This window comes from Babylonia areolata, chromosome 30, assembly GCF_041734735.1.
Source record: "Babylonia areolata isolate BAREFJ2019XMU chromosome 30, ASM4173473v1, whole genome shotgun sequence".
NCBI lineage: Eukaryota > Metazoa > Mollusca > Gastropoda > Neogastropoda > Buccinidae > Babylonia > Babylonia areolata.
Window position 1 is genome coordinate 24,538,960 of NC_134905.1, and position 19,621 is coordinate 24,558,580.

Genomic DNA, 19,621 nt, shown 5'->3' on the forward strand with positions numbered 1-19,621 from the left:
GTCTGTCTGTCTGCTTGTTTTAACTCATTCTACCCCACAGCTACACCCCCTGGACCAGCATTGCATGAGAACGAACGAATGTTTTATTCAGATAAGGCCAGAGCCCCTTACTGAAGGGGGATTCATTGATAAATAATAATTAGAAAATGACATGACAAAGTAAGTAGACAATTCAGATCAACCCAAAATTGTTAGCACAATATCAGCCATATCACCCAAAATAGTCAACACAAATATTCAACAACATTCACGAGATAACTGTACATAGTCTCTTCAATCCTTCATAGACGGATCTCTATAATATTTTGGTTGAATAAGTTTTTGTCTAAGGTCACACAAAGCAGGGCAACATAATGAGACCATTGCAGAAAAAACAAGAGAGGCAAGGCCTTCAGGACTCACTTGTGATAAATTACATCCCCTAGCATTAATTACAGAGTAATTTCCCTTTTTTACTTACTGCACCAAAACGTTTGCAAAATAAATAAAAATTCCATGCTTAGCAAAAGAAGTTCCTGTTTGAACAAAAAATGATAATAATGACTCCTTTTGTTGTTGTGTCAGAATGAGAGGTCAAAGTGCCAAGTTTAGAGAATACAAAAAATATAAATATAACAGTAAATGCAGTTTGCGCATAATTAGGCTTCATTATTTATTTTTTTTTGTGCCCATCCCAGAGGTGCAATATTGTCTTAAACAAGATGACTGGAAAGAACTGAATTTTTCCTATTTTTATGCCAAACTTGGTGTCAACTGACAAAGTATTTGCAGAGAAAATGTCAGTGTTAAAGTTTACCACGGACACACAGACACACACACACTCACACACACACACAGACAACCAAACACCGGGTTAAAACATAGACTCACTTTGTTGACACAAGTGAGTCAAAAACCCAGGGTTGTTCACTAAAACAGTAAAAATTGATGGAGTATTGTGGATTTAATCGGTCTTCTTCTTCTTCTGCATTCACTCGTATGCACACGAGTGGGCCTCTGCGTGTATGACCGTTTTTACCCCGCCATGTAGGCAGCCATACTCCGTTTTCGGGGGTGTGCATGCTGGGTATGTTCTTGTTTCCATAACCCACCAAACGCTGACATGGATTACAGGATCTTTAACGTTCGTATTTGATCTTCTGCTTGTATATACACACGAAGGGGGTTCAGGCACTAGCAGGTCTGCACATATGTTGACCTGGGAGATCATAAAAATCTCCACCCTTTACCCACCAGGCGCCGTCACCGTGATTAGAACCTGGGACCCTCAAATTGACAGTCCAACGCTTTAACCACTCAGCTATTGCGCCCGTCTGATTTAATCGGTCAAACGAAGCTTTGCTTGCATGCTTCTGGAATCCATGAACAGTTCAGTTTAGAATGCCAACTGTGACGGGCGCCATAGCCGAATGGTTAAAGCGTTGGACTTTCGATCTGAGGGTCCCGGGTTCGAATCACGGTGACGGCACCTGGTGGGTAAAGGGTTGGAGATTTTTCCGATCTCCCAGGTCAACATGTGCAGACCTGCCAGTGCCTGAACCCCCTTCGTGTGTATACGCAAGCATAGATCAAATACGCACGTTAAAGATCCTGTAATCCATGTCGATGTTCGGTGGGTTATGGAAACAAGAACATACCCAGCATGCACACCCCTGAAAACAGAGTATGGCTGCCTACATGGCGGGGTAAAAACGGTCATACACGTAAAAAGCCCACTCACGTATATACGAGTGAACGTTGGAGTTGAAGCCCACGAACGCAGAAGAAGAAGAATGCCAACTGTGCCAAGCAAAGAATGAGCGATACTACAATAGTGTGTTTCTGGTACGAGAATACTCATACCTGGTCCACAGAGGAAGCAAAGTAATCATGGTACGAGTTTAACTCGTACCTGGAGCGGAATGTGTTAAACAGATTAAACACATGAACAGTTGTAAGCCATCAGCGGAGTAAGAACAACAACAGCTGACCTGAACCCACCACCACCACGCCCCCCCCAACCCCCACCCCAACTCTTCGCACGCACCTGGTCTACAGGGGACGTTAACTCACTCAGTACGGCCAGTCCTCTCTTCTCCTCTACACAGACCCCTGGGATGTCCAGTGGGTGTCTGAATGACCCAACCTTTAGCTTCCGTCGTCAGAACTGTGGTATTCTTTGTCAACATTCACCTCTTCAGTATAAGAGCCTTCCACTTGAAATATTTTGATGATGGTAATTGGGGTGAAACGCCGTTAACGTCATCTCTTTCGCCGTTCGTATGGAGAGAGTTAATCATGGTACGAGTTAACTCATACCTGGAATAGAATGAGTTAAACAGAAATAAACGCATAAACGTTGAAAACTGTAAGTGTGACGACAACTGACCTGCACATCCACCACCCCCACCCCCACTCGTGTCTGGTCTACAGGGGAAGTTAATCATGGTATGAGTTATCTTGTATCTGGAATAGAATGAGTTAAACAGAATATAAACACATAAACAGTTGTAAACTGTAAGTACTTCTTCTTCTTTTTCGTTCGTGGGCTGCAACTCCCACGTTCACTCGTATGTACACAAGTGGACATTTACATGCATGACCGTTTTTAACCCAGCCATGAAGGCAGCCATACTCTGTTTTCGGGGGGAAACTGTAAGTACAACAACAGCTGACCTGCACAACCCCCACACCCAACAAACATAACCCCTCACCCACCCACCAACCAACCTCTCTAAGCACGTTGGGTTACGCTGCTGGTCAGGCATCTGCTTGGCAGATGTGGTGTAGCGTATATGGATCTGTCCGAACGCAGTGATGCCTCCTTGAGCTACTGATACTGATACTGATACCAACCTCTCCACCTCTCCTCGCCCTCCCACACACAGGTCGCAGCCCGGTGTTTTCTTACCTGAGCGCCTCGCTGCAAGGCCTGCACACGATCCGAGCCTTCAGCATGGAGAGGAAGTGCCAGGAGGAGTTCGACGCTCACCAGGACCTCCACAGCGAGGCCTGGTTCCTCTTCCTGGCCACCAGCCGGTGGCTGGCCGTTCGTCTCGACTGGCTCTGCGCCATCTTTGTCACGGCCGTCACGTTTCTGTCCGTGCTGATGTCGGGATGTGAGTTGGTTTTGTTGTGTTTGGGGGAGGGGGGTGGTGGGAGGGGCTGGGGGGGGAGTTGTGTGGTGGTTTTGGAGGGGGTAGGGGGGGGGTTCAGTTTGTGTTGTTGTGTTGTGTTGTGGGGTGTGTATTGTGGGGTGTTGTGTGGTGTTCAGTTTGTATAGTGTGTTGTTGTGTTGTGGGGTGTGTATTGTGGGGTGTTGTGTGGTGTTCAGTTTGTATAGTGTGTTGTTGTGTTGTGGGGTGTCTATTGTGTGGTGTGAGTGGTTTGTGTGGTGGTGTGGTGTGGGGTTTGTACTGTGTTGTGTTGTGGGAATGGTTTGTTTTGTGTGATGTTGTGTTTTGGGGAGTGGTTTGTGGAGTGCTGTGTTTTGGGGAGTGGTTTGTGGTGTGCTGTGTTATGCTGTGGTGTGGTGTGGTGTTGTGTTTTGGGGAGTGGTTTGTGGAGTGCTGTGTTACGCTGTTGTGTGGTGTGATGTTGTGTTTTGGGGAGTGCTGTGTTATACTGTTGTGTGGTGTGATGTTGTGTTTTGGGGAGTGGTTTGTGGAGTGCTGTGTTATGCTGCTGTGTGGTGTGGTGTTGTGTTTTGGGGAGTGGTTTGTGGAGTGCTGTGTTATGCTGCTGTGTGGTGTGGTGTTGTGTTTTGGGGAGTGGTTTGTGGAGTGCTGTGTTATGCTGCTGTGTGGTGTGGTGTTGTGTTTTGGGGAGTGGTTTGTGGAGTGCTGTGTTATGCTGCTGTGTGGTGTGGTGTTGTGTTTTGGGGAGTGGTTTGTGGAGTGCTGTGTTATGCTGTGGTGTGGTGTTGTGTTTTGGGGAGTGGTTTGTGGTGTGCTGTGTTATGCTGTTGTGTGGTGTGGTGTTGTGTTTTGGGGAGTGGTTTGTGGTGTGCTGTGTTATGCTGTTGTGTGGTGTGGTGTTGTGGGAGCAGTTTGTGTGGTGTGGCAATACGAGTGGTGTGTGATAATGATAGCGTTGACGAATCTCATGATGATTCTAATGACAACGATGATGCTTACATTTATGACGATAGTGGTGTTGACGATAGTGAAGGTGGGGATCTAAATGACACCGACGATGATGACAACAGTGATGTTGATGATGATGGCGGTGACGATGATTGTGATAACAATGATGAAGACGATGATGATAACAGCAATGATGATTGTGATGATGATGAAGATAACATCAGTGATGATGACAATAACAGTGATGATGACAATGAACATAACATCAATAATGATGATGATGACGATAACACCGATGATGATGATGGTGATGATGAGGTTGATAACAATGATGATGATGATAATGATGATGATGACGATAACAGCGATGATGACAGCGATGACGATGAAGATAACATCAAAGATGATGATGATGATGATGATAACAGCGATGATGACAATGAAGATAACATTAATGATGATGACGATGATGATGACGATAACAGCGATGACGATAACAGCGATGGCGATAACAGCGATGACGATAACGATGATGATGATGATAACAGCGATGACGATGACAATAACAACGATGACGATAACAGCGATGACGACGACGATAACAGCGATGACGATGGCGATGTTGCAGCGATGGACGCGGGCCTGGTGGGGCTGTCCATCACCTACTCCATGACCCTGATGGGCATGTTCCAGTGGGGCGTCCGGCAGAGTGCTGAGGTGGAGAACCAGGTCAGTCCCTGTGGGGGGTGGGAGGGGGAAGGAGGGGGCAAGGGGGGTGGGGGGGGTGGAGTGTGGGGATGGGAGGGGGGTGGGGGTCTCTGTGTGTTTGTGTAGAGGGGTGTGTGGGTGGTGAAGGTCTGGGGGTGAGGGGATGGGTATATATGTGTGTGTGGGTGTGTGGCGGGGGTGGTGGTGAGTGTGTGTGTGTGGGGGGGGTGGATGATGTGTGTGAGGGGGTAGGGGGGGAGCATGGAGGGATATTTGTGTGAGGGGTGGCTGATGTGTGTGGGGGTGGGGGGGGAGGGAGGGGTATGTGTGTCTGTGTGTGTTTGGGTATGTGTTTTGGTGTGTGTGAGTTTGGGTGTTGGGGGGCTGGTGTGTGTGTGTGTGTGTGTCTGTGTGTCTGTGTGTGTGCATGTTTCTGAGAGAGAGAGAGAGAGAGAGAGAATCTGTGGATGGGTATGAGAGAGTGTCTGTGTTGGTGTGGGGCGTAGGTGTGTGTTTTGGTGTGTGTGTGGATGTGAATGTATGAGGGTAGATGTGTGTGAGTGTGTGATACAACCACACTCCCCCTACCCCTCCCTCCCCCCCACACACACACACACCCACACATACACACACATTGTCTCCTTCTTTGTTCATGGGCTGCAACTCACACACACTCACTCACAACAGACATACACACACACACAGAGACATAACACACACTAGCACTAACACTCATACACATAACATACACACATTCACACACACTCACTCACAATAGACACACACACAGACATACACACACTAACACTAACACTCATACACATAACATACACACACTCACAACAGACACACACACACACACACACACACACTAACACTAATACTGACACTCATACATATAACATATACACACTCACACACACTCACAACAGACACACAAACACACACTAACACTAACACTCATACATATAACATACACACACTCACACACACTCACCCACAACAGACACACACACACACACACACACGCGCGGCCCCCCACCCCACCCCATCCCATCCCACGCACGCACACGCCCCCCTCCTCACACACACACACTCCCCACCCACCCACCCCCACATACGCCCCCTTCCTCACACACACACCCCACAACCCCCCTCTCCCCCACACACACACCCGAACACCCACACACTCACCGTTATAAACCCAAACCCCAGCGATGCGTGCCTCAAAACAGATGATCTCAGTGGAGCGAGTGCTGGAGTACTCCCAGCTGCCGACGGAAGCGAACCTGGACTCTGAGGAGAAGCGGCGGCCGCCCAACGCCTGGCCCAGCGGTGGGTCCATCCAGGCCACCAACGTCTGTCTGCGGTACTTCCCTTCGGCACCTCTCGTCCTCAAGGGACTCACCTTCCGCATCCGGGAGAAGGAAAAGGTGGGACAGGGTGGGGGAGGGGGAGGGGGGATTGGTGGGAGGGAGGGGGGATAAATCTTGTGTGGGTGGTGGTGGGTGTTGGTGGAGGGGAGGGGATGGTGGGGCAGGGGGTGAGTGAGGAGGTGGGGGGGGAGAATAAGTCGTGTGGGTGGTGTTGGGGGGTGGTGGGGATAAGTCTTGTGTGGGTGGTGTTGGGGGATGGGGGAGATATGTCGTGTGTGGGTGGTGATGGGTGTTGGGGAAGGGGGAAGGGGGTGGTGTGGGGGGGGGGAGGGATAAGTCTTGTGTGGAAGAGTTCCCTCATCACGTGCCTGTTTCACCAGGTGTAGCCAGGTGTGGTGTGTGTGTCTGTACAGGTGGGGATCGTGGGGTGGACAGGTGCAGGGAAGAGTTCCCTCATCACCTGCCTGTTTCGCCAGGTGTAGCCAGGTGTGGTGTGTGTCTGTACAGGTGGGGATCGTGGGGCGGACAGGTGCAGGGAAGAGTTCCCTCATCACCTGCCTGTTTCGCCAGGTGTAGCCAGGTGTGGTGTGTGTGTCTGTACAGGTGGGGATCGTGGGGCGGACAGGTGCAGGGAAGAGTTCCCTCATCACCTGCCTGTTTCGCCTGGTGGAGCCGCAGGGTCACCTGACCATTGACGGCGTAGACATCCTGAGCCTTGGGCTGCACGACCTGCGCAAAACTATCTCCATCATTCCTCAGGTGGGTGGGCTTGTGTGGGTGTTGCAGTGCTGAAGGGGGGTGCATGGGGGTAGTGAGGGTGTGTGTGTGTGTGTGTGTTGGTGTTTGTGGGTAAGGGGGGTGGGGTTGTGAGAGCGTGTGTGTGTGTGGGGGGGGGGGGATGTGTGAGTGTGTGAATGTGTGTGTGTGTGTGTGTGTGTGTGTCTTAAAGGGATTGTGTGTGTGTGTGTGAAAGGTGTGTGTGTGACTGTGTGAGGGATGTCTGTGAGGTGTGTGTTTGTGTGTGAGGGGTGTGTGTGTGTTAGAGGTGTGTGTGTGTGTATGAGGGGTGCGTGTGTGTGCGTGTGAGGTTGTGTATGTGTGTGTGTGAAAGAGGATGTGTGTGCGTGTGAAAGAGGATGTGTGTGTGTATGTAACACCGTATGATTGGAGACTGCCCCTGGCAGTGTGTCTGCCTCTGTAGAAAAACCCACACTGATGGAGAGAAAAGAAAAAAAAGAAAAGAAAAAAACCCCAGTTGGCACTGCATAGTGGTGACATGTCTTCCTGGGAAGAGCTGCCAGAGAAATATACTGTGACAAAAAGTAATTATGCACAGTACAATACAGTGCAATACATTACAATACAATACAATACAGCACACCACAGCAGACCACAGCACAACACGGCACACCGCACCGCATCGTACTGCACCACATCACACAACACATCACATCACAGCATAACCACAGCACAACACAACACAGCACACCACATTGCACCACACCACAACACAACACAACACCACACCACACACCACACCACACCACACCACACACCACACCACACCACACCACACACCACACCACACACCACACCACACCACACCACACCGCACCACACCACACCACACCGCACCGCATCACACCACACCACACCACACCACGTCACACAACACAACACAGCACAGTACAACACAACACAACACAACACACAACAACACACAACAACACAGTGACGACGTGTGTACAACACATTTCAGGACCCGGTGCTGTTCACGGGGACCCTGCGTAGAAACCTGGACCCCTTTGGTTACCACGGCGACCAGCAGCTGTGGAAAGCCTTGTCAGAGGTAGGGGTCGCTTGCTTGGTTCAGTGGCTGTGTCTGTCTGTCTGGCTGGCTGTCTGGCTGTGTGGCTGTCTATCTGGTTTGATGGGCAATCGTCGTTGTGGTGTGTTGAGACTTTAGTGCTGCTGCTGCCCCCCTGTACCACCTGTGTTTCCTTCTCCTTCTCCGCATTATCGTGATGGTGATGGTGAAAATAAAAAAGCAAGCAAATAAATGTAAAGCATGCATGTTCGGTAATGCTGCAGGTCAGGCATGTACCCAAGCAGTTTTGGTGTAGCGTGTAGGGATATGTCCACAGGCATGATGTACTCAAGCAGATTTGGTGTAGCGTGTAGGGATATGTCCACAGGCGTGTACTCAAGCAGTTTTGGTGTAGTGTGTAGGGATATGTCCACAGGCATGATGTACTCCAGCAGTTTTGGTGTAGCGTGTAGGGATATGTCCACAGGCGTGTACTCAAACAGATTTGGTGTAGCGTGTAAGGATATGTCCACAGGCGTGATGTACTCAAGCAGATTTGGTGTAGCGTGTAGGGATATGTCCACAGGCATGATGTACTCAAGCAGATTTGGTGTAGCGTGTAGGGATATGTCCACAGGCATGATGTACTCAAGCAGTTTTGGTGTAGCGTGTAGGGATATGTCCACAGGCATGATGTACTCAAACAGATTTGGTGTAGCGTGTAGGGATATGTCCACAGGCATGATGTACTCCAGCAGTTTTGGTGTAGCGTGTAGGGATATGTCCACAGGCATGATGTACTCAAACAGATTTGGTGTAGTGTGTAGGGATATGTCCACAGGCATGATGTACTCCAGCAGATTTGGTGTAGTGTGTAGGGATATGTCCACAGGCGTGTACTCAAGCAGTTTTGGTGTAGTGTGTAGGGATATGTCCACAGGCGTGTACTCAAGCAGTTTTGGTGTAGCGTGTAGGGATATGTCCACAGGCGTGTACTCAAGCAGTTTTGGTGTAGTGTGTAGGGATATGTCCACAGGCGTGTACTCAAGCAGTTTTGGTGTAGTTTGTAGGGATATGTCCAAACGCAGTGACACCACCTTCAGAAACTGGAGCTGTATGTGTGTGAAGTGCCTGATGCATGTGGAGTATTGGCCATGAGGTAACGCGTCCGCCTAGGAAGCAAGAGAATCTGGTTGGAATCACACCGGCAGTCTCCAGCATTTTCTCCCCCTACACTAGACCTTGAGTGGTGGTCTGGGTGCTAGTCATTCGGATGAGATGATAAACCGAGGTCCTGTGTGCAGCATGCATTAAGCACATGTAAAAGAACCCAAGGCAACAAAAGGGTTGTCCGTTAGCAAAATTCTGTAGAAAAATCCACTTTGATAGGAAAACAAATAAAAATTGCAGGCAGAAAAAAATACAAAAAAGAATGGGTGGCGCTGTCAGTGTAGCGACGCGTTCTCCCTAGGGGAGAGCATTCCGAATTTCACACGGAGAAATATGTTGTGATGAAAAGAGTGTGTCGGGTCAGGTTCTTCTTCTTCTTCTTCTTCTGCGTTCGTGGGCTGCAACTCCCACGTTCACTCGTATATACGCTAGTGGGCTTTTACGTGTATGACCGTTTTTAACCCGCCATGTAGGCAGCCATACTCCGCTTTCGGGGGTGTGCATGCTGGGTATGTTCTTGTTTCCATAACCTACCGAACGCTGACATGGATTACAGGATCTTTAACATGCATACTTGATCTTCTGCCTGCGTATACACACGAAGGGGGTTCAGGCACTGGCAGGTCTGCACATATGTTGACCTGGGAGATCGTAAAAATCTCCACCCTTTACCCACCAGGCGCCGTCACCGTGATTCGAACCCGGGACCCTCAGATTGAAAGTCCAACACTTTAACCATTTGGCTATTGCGCCTGTCTGGTCAGGTTCAACTCAAGTCGGCGGTGGAGGACCTGCCAGCAGGTCTGGAGACGTCCGTGTCGGAAGGGGGAGTGAACTTCAGCGTGGGGCAGAGACAGCTCATCTGTCTGGCCAGAGCCATTCTGCGCAGGAACCGCATCCTGCTCATCGACGAAGCCACGGCTAACGTGGATCCCAAGTTAGTGTGTTGTGTGTGTGTTGTCAGTGTTGTGTGTTTGTGTTGTCAGTGTTGTGTGTGTGTTTGTGTTGTCAGTGTTGTGTGTGTGTGTGTGTGTGTGTGGTCAGTGTTTGTGTGTGTTTGTGTTGTGTGTGTGTGTTTGTGTTGTCAATGTTGTGTGTGTGTTTGTGGTCAGTGTTTGTGTGTTTGTGTTGTCAGTGTTGTGTGTGTGTGTTTGTGTTGTCAGTGTTGTGTGTGTGTTTGTGTTGTCAGTGTTGTGTGTGTGTGTGTTTGTGTTGTCACTGTTGTGTGTGTGTTTGTGGTCAGTGTTTGTGTGTGTTGTGTTTGTGTTGTCAGTGTTGTGTGTGTGTTGTCAGTGTTGTGTGTGTGTTTGTGTTGTCAGTGTTGTGTGTGTGTTTGTGTTGTCAATGTTGTGTGTGTGTGTTTGTGTCGTCAGTGTTGATTGCACAGTCTGAAAGTACTGTGCCTTTGTATTGATTGCACAGTCTGTCAGCAAATGTCAATATGTTTGTCTGTCAGCAAATGTTGATATGTTTGTCTGTCAGCAAATGTCAATATGTTTGTCTGTCAGCAAATGTTGATATGTTTGTCTGTCAGCTAATGTCGATATGTTTGTCTGTCAGCAAATGTTTGTCTGTCAGCAAATGTCGATATGTTTGTCTGTCAGCAAATGTCGATATGTTTGTCTGTCAGCAAATGTTTGTCTGTCAGCAAATGTCGACATGTTTGTCTGTCAGCAAATGTTGATATGTTTGTCTGTCAGCAAATGTCGATATGTTTGTCTGTCAGCAAATGTCGGTATGTTTGTCTGTCAGCAAATGTCGATATGTTTGTCTGTCAGCAAATGTTTGTCTGTCACCATATGTCGATATGTTTGTCAGCAAATGTCGATATGTTTGTCTGTCAGCAAATGTCGATATGTTTGTCAGCAAATGTTGATATGTTTGTCTGTCGGCAAATGTTGATATGTTTGTCTGTCGGCAAATGTTGATATGTTTGTCATTTCAAAGTGAGAGCTGTGTGTTCCGTGTTTTCTCCACTGCAATTGGACTTTCTTTACAGCTTAGTCTTTTGTGACAGACTACTACTCTGAAATTAGGAGGCAAGATTGCTCTGGTTCTTTGTGCTGCAGCCTTGGAGGGCTAGTTGTCCTTTGGGGACCACCTGTCCTAAAGTCCTCTTGACGGAGAGAGTGGGGGATGTAACATGGGTACGACACTTTTCACTATGAACAAAGTTCTAGCCCAGGTAGTCAGAACACCAGCTGCCTCCTCTGCTGTTCTGATGGTCATAGCAGGCATGCCTACCATTACTGAGGGCCCATATTTGTCAAAAAAAATTGACGGGTGCAATAGCCGAGTGGTTAAAGCGTTGGACTGTCAATCTGAGGGTCCCAGGTTCTAATCACGGTGACAGCGCCTGGTGGGTAAAGGGTGGAGATTTTTACGATCTCCCAGGTCAACATATGTGCAGACCTGCTAGTGCCTGAACCCCGTTTGTGTGTATATGCAAGCAGAAGATCAAATACGCACGTTAAAGATCCTGTAATCCATGTCCGCGTTCGGTGGATTATGGAAACAAGAACATACCCAGCATGCACACCCCCGAAAACGGAGTATGGCTGCATACATGGCGGGGTAAAAACGGTCATACACGTAAAAGCCCACTCGTGTGCATACAAGTGAACGCAGAAGAAAAAGAAGTCCCAAAAAATTGATAAAATGGACAGGGTGTCCTGGAAATACGGATTTTGCTGCATGTTCCAGAAAATTAAAAAATCCGACCATAACCTTTTTTTTTTCTGACATATCTAGTGGGTACAAGTGTACACTTAGATAGCTTTCTGACCATTGCTGAAGATACTTTGTTAAGACTTATAGAAATGCTCCTGAATATTACCGAAGCCACTTCATTAAAAGCTTGAACTGTCTGATCAGTACCAAAGCCATTTTGTGAAAATCTGCTGAAGTAACCTCAGCAAGACCAAAGTGCATGCAGGTAAGCGCTGACTGTGCATGTTTGCTGAGATGTTCCTGAAAGTGACGACCTGTCCCAGATTCTGATGTGTGTTGTTCCTGAAAAGCAAATTTGGGGAGAGGCATGCACATCATAGTCAGACACAACTGACTGTGATACATTTCCAAACTGCTTGCAGGACGGACGAGTTGATCCAGGAGACGATCCGCGACAAGTTCCGGGAATGCACGGTGCTCACCATCGCTCACCGCCTTCACACCATCATGGATTCTGACAGAGTTATGGTGAGCCGTTTGTGTCAAAACTTGTGTGGAGCAGAATTAGATGTTACGTGTCACATGTAGCAGAGTTATGGTGAGCCATTTGTGTCAAAACTTGTGTGGAGCAGAATTAGATGTTACTTGTAACATGCAGCAGTTATGGTGAGCCGTTTGCATCAAAACTTGTGTGGAGCAGAATTTGAGGAATACTTAAATGTTACATGCGGCAGAGTTCTGGTGAGTCGTTAATGTCAAAACTTGTATGGACCAAAATTATCGCAATACTTTGATGTTTCATGTCACATGCAGGAGAGTTATGGTGAGCCATAGTGTCAAAACTTGTGTGGAACAGAATTAGATGTTGCATGTCACATGGAGCAGAGTTATGGTGATCCAGTTAGATGTTTCATGTCACATGCAGCAGAGTTATGGTGATCCATCAGTGTCAAAATGTGTGTGGAGCAGAATTAGATGTTGCATGTCACATGGAGCAGAGCTATGGTGAGCCATTTAGTGTCAAAACTTGTTTGGAGCAAAATTCAGATAAATACTTTTAAGTTATGTCATATAAAGCTATGATAAGCCATTGGCACCAAAACTTGTTTGGAGCAGAATTCAGGTAAATACTTTAAAGTTATGTCACACAAAGCTATGATAAGCCATTGGCACCAAAACGTGTTTGGAGCAGAATTCAGGCAAATACTTTAAAGTTATGTCACACAAAGCTATGATAAGCCATTGGTACCAAAACTTGTTTTGGAGCAGAATTCAGGTAAATACTTTAAAGTTATGTCACACAAAGCTATGATAAGCCATTGGTACCAAAACTTGTTTGGAGCAGAATTCAGGTAAATACTTTAAAGTTATGCCACATAAAGCTGTGATAAGCCATTGGTACCAAAACTTGTTTTGGAGCAAAATAATGGAAATGCTTTACTGTGACACATCACATCAAACAGTTATGGTAAGCCGTTAGATTCACATGTCGTGGAACAGTGGTGAATTGTTGGTATTATAAGTCAGAGTTATGGTGAACCATTTGCGTGTCATTTGGTGCAGTGTTATGGTAAACCCTCTGTGTCAAAAAATTATATGGAGAGGAATTATGGCTAGCTGTTTGTGTCAAAACCATGGAGAAAAGTTACAGGAAGTCATTAGTGTCACAAGTCATACAGAGTAACCGTATACACTTATTGCCCAGTATACATTACGGAGAGCTACACGGTATTCCATTAACATCACAGCGTGTTTTGAGTATTATGGGGCAGTGAGGTTTGCAAGTGATGGAAGGTTATTAGAGGCAAAAGTTGAATTGTGGTATGTCAGTGGTGTATAAGTGCACCAACAGTACACAACTGCTGTCACATATACTTAAGGTGGACAATTGGTGTCATAAGTCACAAACACTGAAGGTATGCCTCTTGCGTCGTAAGTGATATTTGTTGATGTCGTATGTATCGTTTGTATCAAAAGCTGTAAGTTACGTCAGTTTGCTGTTTTCAGAAAAGGTTGAAAAGTGTTTGGAGGGTATCAGTGTATCAGAGGTATCAGACTGAAGGAGTATCGGACTGAAGCAGTTTACTTGTGCATTTTAACTCTCTCCATACGAATGGCGAAAGAGATGACATTAACAGTGTTTCACCCCAGTTACCATCATCAAAATATTGCAAGCGGAAGGCTCTTATACTGAAGAGGTGAATGTTGACAAAGAATACTACAATTCTGACGACGGAAGCTAAAGGTTGGGTCATTCAGCCACCCACTGGACATTCAAGGGGGGGTCTGTGTAGAGGAGAAGAGAGGACTGGCCATACTGAGTGAGTTAACTTGATGTATATGATGGTTGTTTTCGGACATGTCACGAATATTGCAGCTGTGTGCTTGACTATTTGTGCATATTTATATTTATAAAAAAAAATTTTTTTTAATTTAAAAAAACAGGCGCAATAGCTGAGTGGTTAAAGCATTGGACTTTCAATCTGAGGGTTCCAGGTTCAAGTCTTGGTAACGGCGCCTGGTGGGTAAAGGGGAGAGATTTTTCTGATCTCCCAGGTCAACATATGTGCAGACCTGCTAGAGCCTGAACCCCCTTCGTGTGTATACGCAAGCAGAAGATCAAAGACGCATGTAAAAGTTCCTGTAATCCAAGTCAGCGTTCGGTGGGTTATGGAAACAAGAACAAACCCAGCATGCACACCCCCGAAAACGGAGTATGGCTGCCTACATGGCGGGGTAAAAACGGTCATACACGTAAAAGTTCACTTGTATACGTACAAGTGAATGTGGGAGTTGCAGCCCACAAACGAAGAAGAATAAGAACATAAAAAAAATATATAAATCCATGGTGATGGTGTTGTTGACAGGTACTGTCGGAAGGACAGATCATGGAGTTCGAGGCCCCCCACCTGCTACTGCAGCGAGGCTCCGGCCTCCTGTACGACATGGTTCAGCAGACAGGGAAGGCGGACGCAGAGTATCTGGCCGGCATCGCGGCAGAGGCCTACAGGCAGCAGAGAGGGGAAGAAAGCCGGCGCAGCAGCGGATTGGAGTCGCCGGTGGACACGGATCTTTCCTACAATGCCAACACCAAGAAAGCCAGGAGACTGTCCAAGAAGTCGTCCATCTTTGATGACATGGATCTCTCACCGCCAATCGCTGTCGCCGAGAGCTTCCACAGCCTGCTGGGTGGTGGGGGTGGTGAGGATTACGAAGACGACGAGGAAGAGGAAAGTGGTGACAACGACGATGAAAAACTGAACGACCCAGGATTGTCGTGGGATCCTGCAAGGACGGGAGAAAACCTCCCCGATTCCAAACACCCGGTCTCCGCCCCTGTGGTGGAAGAGTCCATCATGGTGTCGCATGCCCCGAACCAGATCTTACCCGCCCCTCGAGCCCCAGAACCATCCCAGAATCCTCTCAACAGGTCCACGCTCACAGACACCTCTCTGGACGATGATGTGTTCGCCGAAGACCCCGCCGCTCAGACGGCTGTGACAGCGGTTCCTCGCAGCAACTTCCAGCCTGCCGCCAACATGACCGGCCCTGAGGAGGGGGGTGGGGAAGAGGAGGAGGGGGGCCAGGGGGAGGAGGAGGACGATGACAACAAGGGACCGTTACCTCGGGTGGAGTCTGGCATCGGCACGGACCTCAACGGGAGTTCTAGCGATGTGGGCGAGGTGCCGTCAGGGGTGGACACACCGCAGCTGTTGGACACGCGGGATTCTGAAAGGGGTCTGCACCCTGAGGCCCTTACTGTCCCTGGGTCAGCGGACGTCGCTGATGATGACGATGATGATGAGGGGGTCACCAACTCTGAGGCCGACCCCTTGCTAGGCAGCCGGGTTGAACCCTGCGTACAGGGTCCTGAGAAAGCAGCGCTTTTGGGGGAGGCTGACAGGCGTGACCAAACAGCTGACAGGTATGACGAAGCAACTGACAGGTATGACAAAGCAGCTGACAGGTATGACAAAGCAACTGACAGGTATGACGAAGCAACTGACAGGTATGACAAAGCAGGTGACGAAGCAGCTGACGAAGCAGCTGACAGGTATGATGAAGCAGCTGACAAAGCAGCTGAATATGACAAACCAGCTGACGAAGCAGCTGACAAAGCAGATGACAGGTATGACAAAGCAGCTGACGTAGCAGATGACAGGTATGACAAAGCAGCTGACGCAACAGATGACAGGTATGACGGAGCAGAAGAAATGGTGGAGGAGGGGGATGTAGAAATTTCTTCTTCAGAACTGGACGCTCTGATCGTTCCCAGCCCCACGTCAGGTACAGATGGCGCTGTTCGTAGCTGAGAGAGGTCAAGGTCAGACAATTTGTTGGTAATGTCGGGGAACGTCTTCCTCTTGTGCCTTCTGATGCTGTCCATTTGTGTGCGGGTGGTCACAGATACGTCTCACAGATTTGCAAGAGTTGCGGCGATGTTTTGTCGGTGAAGACTTTGTTGTGCTTTTTTTTTTTGTTGTTGTTGATGAATGGAACTAGGAATGATGGTGATTATGATGCCTTTTCTTGTCTTTTTTCTTTTTCTTTTTTTTGTGCATTATGTGAAAGAAAAATCCAGTTATATTGATAGAAAGTGTTTCTCAAAATATAGGTTATTCCAGGGTGTAAATGAACCATTATGGACAGAAGTGATTTGAAGACATGAAGATTTTGAGATAAATGAGCATTATTTTTTGTACACTTGCAATCTTTTTGCTAAATGTTGTTTTTTTAATACCATGACATCCATGTCATTGATATTTAGTGATGTGAATACATGTCCGTGATATTGCATTGATATATCTTTTGGACACACTTTATGCCGCGCTCATTTTGTACCATGCTAATCATGTGTTCAGTGTTGTACGGCTTTTTAAATTCCTGTTTGGAGTGTTTTATACAGTGATGCTGGTCTGGTCAGTTGAAGACATTGTGGTGGTTTCTGGAAGCCTTGTAAGTTAGTACACCAAAATGAAAAGAGAAAAAGATTTATTCCATTTCCCGGAAGTTTTTTTTTTTTTTTTGTCCTTTGCTGATGTGTCTCTAAGCGCCTTTGTAAGCCCTTGTCAAACTATTTTTGGATATACAGATAAAATATTTTTGATTTGTCCATGTTTATACAAGCAGCACTTTTGTCCAGTCCAAAATAGTGTGTGTAGACTGTCTTGGTGTGTAAAAAGTTTAGTGTTCTTTGAATGCAAAGATGTGTAGTTAGTGTTCTTTGAATGCAAAGATGTGTAGTTAGTGTTCTTTGAATGCAAAGATGTGTAGTTAGTGTTCTGTGAATGCAAAGATGTGTAGTTAGTGTTCTGTGAATGCAAAGATGTGTAGTTAGTGTTCTGTGAATGCAAAGATGTGTAGTTAGTGTTCTGTGAATGCAGAGATGTGTAGTTAGTGTTCTGTGAATGCAGAGATGTGTGATGATTGGAAGTAAGATGACTGAGTGGAGAATACTTTGAATGTCAGTACCTCAGTCCTCCTCACTCAGGGGTTGTTCCAAAAGAAAATGTGTGCTGCATTTCTTTATACAAAGAAGCAGAGCTTGCGTTACATGCAGTGAAAACACTCTTCACGGCCTGTGATCTTTTTTTTTTTTTTTTTTGCTGCCCCATCATCTGCTGTGTTTCAGTGGCAGTACTCCCACTCCACTCATTATCAGTCCTCCATACACGGCCACACCTGGGTTCGTCTGTCGCAGTCCCAGTGTCGGTAGTCCACAGGGACCCATCAGTGTCAGGTCGCCAGGAGGCCACACACCCGAGGAGACCCTGCACCGCTGCTGAGTCACTTCGGTGATGTTCGGTAGTGCCTGTTCTGATTTAACGAACTTGGAACACCACCTACTAAGCCCCGTACTAATGACAGTAATGGCTCAGTCATGGAGCCAGACTGAATGAGTGTCTCCCCCAGAGTGGAGACCACCACCACTTCCCTCCAGCAATAGTCCCCCTTGAACCCGCTGACCCTGAAGACCTCGACAGGACTCCCCCAAAGCGCAGAAGTTGAGGGGTATCGAAACTCGGGGTCACCATGAGAGCAGGGCATGAAAGGTCACATAATTTCAGGCTTTTTAAATAATATATATTGATGATGAAGAAGGAGGAGGGTGACGATGATGATGGGGGTCCATTTTGGTTTGGGACGACATGACAAGGCTGTACTCTATGCTTCCAGTCATAATGATATCCTGGTGTCAACCAGGCCCAAGAGATGCAGACTCTTGCAGGGTTGGTCAGTCAGGAAATTTGAGCAACACACCTCAAGACACATGGATGATACTCGATTGTATGGTCCCAGTCTTCCCATTTAAGCCCTCAGCACACTCAACTCTGCGAAGGAGTTGGCCACGGGCCGAAAAACCCACCTCTGCTGGGATTTGAACCCGCATTCTCCCAGCCATCAGTCCACAACGCTAACCACTTCTTCAAGGTGCGACCAGTATCTTTGTTTTGTAATGGTGACATCATTCTGTCCAACATGGCAGTCCCAGTGCCACGACAGACAAAACCTGGGTCTGGCTGTGTATGTATGGATCGCTTGGAATAGGCAGTGTGGGAGTAATGCCACTGAAACGGTGCAGATGACGGGCCAGCCAAAAAAAAACAAAAAACGATTGGACATAATGTTTGCATGTGGCCTGTAAGGTGGGGAAGTGACTTGATGTCTGTTTGATGTTCAGCATTCCGTGCGCCCTTCTCTCGTTTCAGATAAGGTGGGGCTTTGTGTCAGCCGCATTGTGATGCAAGACACTGTACACTGTGTAGTAACTTTGCTTGTGTGTGTGTGTGTGTGTGTGTGTTTTGGGGGGCGAGGGGGAGGGGGGTATTTTTTCCGTTGGCCCCCATTTCAGTGGTATGACTTCCGTGCCACTTGTTCTGAATCACATCTGATTTTCAGTTTCAGTGTTTCAAAGAGCAATCACTGTGTTCGCTCAGATTCAAATACGCTACACCAAATCTGCTAGGCAGATGCCTGACCAGCAGCATAACTCAATGTGCTTGTCAGGCCTTGAGTGCATGAATATATATATGTTTGTGTACCTATCAGAGTGGGTGTTTTTGTACAGAATTTTGCCAGAGGACAACACTGTTATTGCCATGGGTTCTTTTCAGTGCGCTAAGTGCGAGCTGCACACAGGACCTTGGTTTTATCGTCTCATCCGAATGATTAGACACTCAGTTCGATTTTCCAGTAAAACTTGGGAGAAAGGGTGAGAGCTGGATTTGAACTCAGACCCTCAGGGACTCTGTATTGGCGGATGAGCGTCTTAACCATTCTGCCACCTTCCTCCTTCAGTCCCATCTATGGCCTTGTTCTGCCGCAGTCATGTCCTGGCAGTCCTCAGGATAGTCGTGTCATGTCTACAGTCCTCAGGATAGTCATGTCATGTCTACAGTCCTCAGGATAGTCATGTCCTGGCAGTCCTCAGGATAGTCGTGTCATGTCTACAGTCCTCAGGATAGTCATGTCATGTCCAGGCAGTCCTCAGGATAGTCGTGTCATGTCTACAGTCCTCAGGATAGTCATGTCATGTCCAGGCAGTCCTCAGGATAGTCGTGTCATGTCTACAGTCCTCATGACAGTCGTGTCTAGGCAGTCATCAGGATAATCATGTCATGTCTACATTCCTCAGGATAGTCGTGTCTAGGCAGTCATCAGGATAATCATGTCATGTCTACATTCCTCAGGATAGTCGTGTCTAGGCAGTCATCAGGATAATCATGTCATGTCTACATTCCTCAGGATAGTCGTGTCCAGGCAGTCCTCAGGATAGTCGTGTCATGTCTACAGTCCTCAGGATAGTCATGTCATGTCCAGGCAGT

At 47.4% G+C, this 19,621-nt stretch overlaps 1 protein-coding gene across 6 annotated transcripts in view; it reads left to right on the top strand.

Annotated features, from left to right (window-relative positions):
- Positions 1-19,402, top strand: part of LOC143275324 (ATP-binding cassette sub-family C member 4-like) — a 135,403-nt gene extending 116,001 nt beyond the window's left edge. For 5 of the 6 annotated variants that reach the window (XM_076579337.1, XM_076579339.1, XM_076579340.1 and 2 more), the window contains 8 exons: positions 2,868-3,098; positions 4,693-4,793; positions 6,008-6,205; positions 6,752-6,907; positions 7,908-7,997; positions 9,890-10,062; positions 12,218-12,323; positions 14,663-19,402. In XM_076579337.1, coding sequence (XP_076435452.1) covers positions 2,868-3,098; positions 4,693-4,793; positions 6,008-6,205; positions 6,752-6,907; positions 7,908-7,997; positions 9,890-10,062; positions 12,218-12,323; positions 14,663-16,108 — 2,501 coding nt within the window. In that variant the 3' untranslated portion in view covers positions 16,109-19,402. The remainder of the gene's footprint in view (positions 1-2,867; positions 3,099-4,692; positions 4,794-6,007; positions 6,206-6,751; positions 6,908-7,907; positions 7,998-9,889; positions 10,063-12,217; positions 12,324-14,662) is intronic. The other variant, XM_076579338.1, reaches the window with a different exon arrangement.
- The last annotated feature ends 219 nt before the right edge of the window (positions 19,403-19,621 follow it).